The 3,919-nt window shown below is 42.4% G+C and overlaps 1 protein-coding gene across 19 annotated transcripts in view; it reads right to left on the bottom strand.

The window, feature by feature from the left end:
- Nucleotides 1-1,804: 1,804 nt before the first annotated feature.
- The window catches only part of LOC117943090 (R3H domain-containing protein 2), a 60,748-nt gene continuing 58,633 nt past the window's right edge, over nt 1,805-3,919 (bottom strand). For all 19 annotated transcript variants that reach the window (XM_034868991.1, XM_034869001.1, XM_034868997.1 and 16 more), the window contains one exon: nt 1,805-3,378. In XM_034868991.1, the coding sequence (XP_034724882.1) occupies nt 2,975-3,378 (404 nt within the window). In that variant the 3' untranslated portion in view covers nt 1,805-2,974. The remainder of the gene's footprint in view (nt 3,379-3,919) is intronic.

The raw sequence follows: 3,919 nt of genomic DNA, 5'->3' as shown, positions 1-3,919 counted from the left end.
TTAAGTGTGACAAACATGCAAAGGAACAGGAAATGAGGAAGGGGGCAAACACTTTTTCACACCACTGTATATACAGTAGTTGATTGGAGATGGCAGGCAGGTGTGAACAGCGGGAGCAGGTGATTAAGGATGAGACTCAGATGTGCTTAGTCAGCTGGCTTCAGCAGAAGGGAGAGAGGGAAAAAAACACAGCAGCCACGTCAGCCGTGACGTAACAGTGACATTGGCTTAACATCAATAGCAATAACCTTGGCCAACTCCTTCACCACTAATGGAGTGAGCTGGAAAACCCAACTTTTCCCAAATCCCGTGGGGAGGTTGGTCACAACATCATGGCTCCCAAAAAGACTCAGCAAAGATTGTTCTTTCTCGGGCTTCCGGATATTCAGCAGCGTTGCTACAACGGACCTAATGGCATCGCTCGCTGAATTTGGAGACCATGTTGACATTTTGTTGCGATTTCAAAACCAGATTACTCGGGAACCACTAGTTGTACTGATGCATGTGTTGAGTGAAGAGTTTGAGAGGTATTTCACAGAGAGTAATGGGTGAGCAGAGATTTAAGCACAATGTAGCAGAGTGGTACAAACAAGAAAACAAAGTGGTCTTTTGCTTTTGGTTTCTCACTCAGCAAAGTAAAGTGTCATGTTAATATCTGTAGACTTGGTCAGTTGTCGTGTTTCGGGATTATTTTACTGAAGTAATGACAGTATGAGTATTTACTATTTAGATGTTCAAGTCTGCAAGTGAGATTGTGATTATGGATTCCCTCTGCCCCTTGGCTGTGTGTGTGTGTGTGTGTGTGTGCGCGTGTGTATATATAAATGAATGCATGCTGGAATATTAACAGCCAATACAATGTAACACAGTTCATGTAAACTATGACTTAATGCCATCAGTTACTGTAATGGTTGAAAATACTGTGCATTAATTACAATGTACATTATGTGTTATAAATTATATATGATGTTTTCACATACTAGGTAAAAAGTGTAAAAGCATAGAATGTGTATGTGGAATGTGTGGAATAATTAAGTAGAACAGAACTTCTTTTGTGGTTAAAGGTAAAATTGTGGGTCTTACCGAATATATTTTCATGACAAACGGGAAAACTAAATCTGCTGAAATGAAAACCATGTTATGATTGAAAGGTACAGAGCAGCTATTAAATGGACCTGAGACGTTCTGGGGAATTTTGTGTTCAAGGAGTTAAGTGTTTTCTCGACTGCGGTTTCTATTAACTAAAGTTAGCACTAGAGAAAAGATATGTCATCGTAAAAACAAACAATGATCAGTGGGGGAATAAAACACCTGAATCTGCACAGCCGAGTTTATCGAGTCGATCGACTCGATAAACTCGGCTGTGCAGATTCAGGTGTTTTATTCTATTAGCAGCTAATGTAGTGTGGAGCCACCAGACTAACACAGGTCTGGTAAAACTCACTTGTTTTTAACCCCACACAACCATATTTTTTCATTTTCAAACTTGTCTTCAGACCCAACTGACACTGTCAGCAGATTTTGTGCAGCTCCCTTGGGACCTCAAAAGTCTTTATACAACTTGTATGCAGTAGTACTCCCCAAAAGCTGTACACAGACTTTAATGTGTAAAATCATTGTTCTCCTGTCCCATCAAAAGGAGTCTTTCTCTGGGGAGCATGAAGATGGTCAGTATGTAGGGATAAGAATTAAATTAAAAGGAAAAACCTGACTAATGAGCAGAGAAGCAAATAACTGCAGATGACAGACAGACTTCAGAGTCGGCTTCAATAAAGTCAAACAATAAACCACGTGACACAGAAGATGTTTTGAAAGATTTTTTCTCGACTTTTATATTTTTAAAAACAAACAAAAAAATAACAGATTAAATAAAATTTACAGTAGACATATGCAATCATTGTGCACTTTAACTACTTCTTCTGATACGTTCTGCACAGCTGTCAACAAAAACGCAAACACAACGGGGCGTCGGGGTGGATGTGGGACAGTTGTGGGAAAGAGGAGAGGACCAAAGAAGTGAGGTAGAGGGCAGAAAGGAGGAAACAAATGTAGGAAAGAGGAGGAGAGGGGATGAAGAGGGGAGGAGTAAAGGATAAAGGAAGACCTAAATGTTTTCACTCGGGGAAAAGAAAAAAAAAAATCACTGAATATATAGATTTCTTTTATTCCTTACATCACTTATATAAATATATTGAATCCCAAAAAAGAAAAAAACCTTCTGAGAAGAAGAAAAAAAAAAAGCGCAATACAGAAACCCACAACAGCAGTAAGGCAAACAGAAAGCAAGAGAGAAGAGAGCAGTGAGAGTACATGAGAGAAACAGAGGAGCAGAGAGATAGGAGGCAGTATGAGACATGGCAAGAAAAAAGAGCCGGGAGCGGTGCGGTAAAGCAGAGAGTGCGTAACTGTGCGTATGAAAATTTATAAATATGTAAGATTAAGAGACAACTGGGTGACGTAGAGTTGAGGAAAGAGAGAACGCGTTGGCAGTAAAAGGAGTAAAGGAGAAAGGGTTGGAGAGCGGGGGGAGGAGGAAGAGGAGGAAAAGGTTTGACTGAGGTCGACTGTCCAGTGTGTTTTTGTTATGTGCTACGTGACCCTGTTGCCTGCGTATGTGTGTCTCCTGGTGTGTTTGTGTGGCATTGCATGTGTTTTTGTATATTGGCAGCACACATTCCACGGCAACAGTGAAACACATGCTTCGCGTGTCTTGTGTGCTTGTCTGCTATATAAATACAAAAGAAAACAATTAATAAAAACAAACAAAATCATATTTGCAACCAAATGCCTGTCACCTCATGATTTACACCTTCTTCCCTTTTATACATTTGACACATCATTTAACTCAAGTATATTTTTTGTTGTTTTGTTTTTAAATTGTACACTAAAAGCAGTCCCCCTCAGTCCTCCTTCCTTTTTCCACCACTCCACCATGAGTCTCTCTCTTTTTCTTTCCTCCCCCTCTCTTTTCCTTTCACTGAGAACTGGCTCTCTCCAGCACACGCAGGTCATAGTTTTTTTTGGCGGCCTTCAGTTTGAAGAGGCCGGCCCCGCTGTTGTTAAGTTTGAAGGAAGCACTCTGGGCAGCCATGGTGCTGGGGAACACTGCCACCACTGTGTAGAGGTGAGCCGGGTCGTTGCCGTCCCCCTTCGCTCCTCCAGCTCCCAGGCTGGCCCCGAGCCCAGCGGCGGCTCCCAGCCCAGCAGGCCCTGCACCGGGACAAGGGCCACAGCCTCCTGCTCCTCCTCGGCCACCCTGGGGCTCCTTCAGCCACTGGATCTTGGCACCGCACATCGACAGCTGGTTGAAGAGCTTTTCAGCCTCTGGACGTGAGATCCCCTCTGGCAGGTCCGTAACCTCGAGTACTCGACTCACCACTGGACAAAGAAGAGACGAGGACAGTCGGAGTGAGACAGAAGATGTCAGCAGACTTGATTGCTCAATTTGTATCTTAACAGACTTGAAGCACCTCTTCCAGAGATATGCCATGTGTGTTTGCTTAGCTGTTTCAGCTAAAAACTTTTTTGCAATATGCAGTGCTTGGGGGAATTATGTTGTGCACAGCCCCGAGGGCAGCAGGATAATCCAAAGGAAATCCAATTTAGTATATTTTCAACGGCTGTAGAACTGCACTTAATGCAATGCTGCATGTACATGGCAGTATCCACTCAGCAATTCAAGATTTATTTAATGGCGTCCACACCAGATGGAGGAGTGTGAGGAAAACAGTACAAGAAAATCAGATCATCCTCTGCTGCTCTCTAGTATCTACTCACATTCACAGCTCACACACCTAAATTAAAAAAATTTAAAAGCACATGGGACTGCATATAACAATATCTGCAGAAAAATGTAATGATAACAACGGTAGATATGCTGGTCTGTGATGATGCTCTCTAACTTACCAACATCAGTGGT

Source organism: Etheostoma cragini, chromosome 4, assembly GCF_013103735.1.
Source record: "Etheostoma cragini isolate CJK2018 chromosome 4, CSU_Ecrag_1.0, whole genome shotgun sequence".
NCBI classification, from domain to species: domain Eukaryota; kingdom Metazoa; phylum Chordata; class Actinopteri; order Perciformes; family Percidae; genus Etheostoma; species Etheostoma cragini.
Note: the sequence above shows the minus strand (reverse complement) of the source record. Positions and strands in the feature narration are given on the sequence as shown.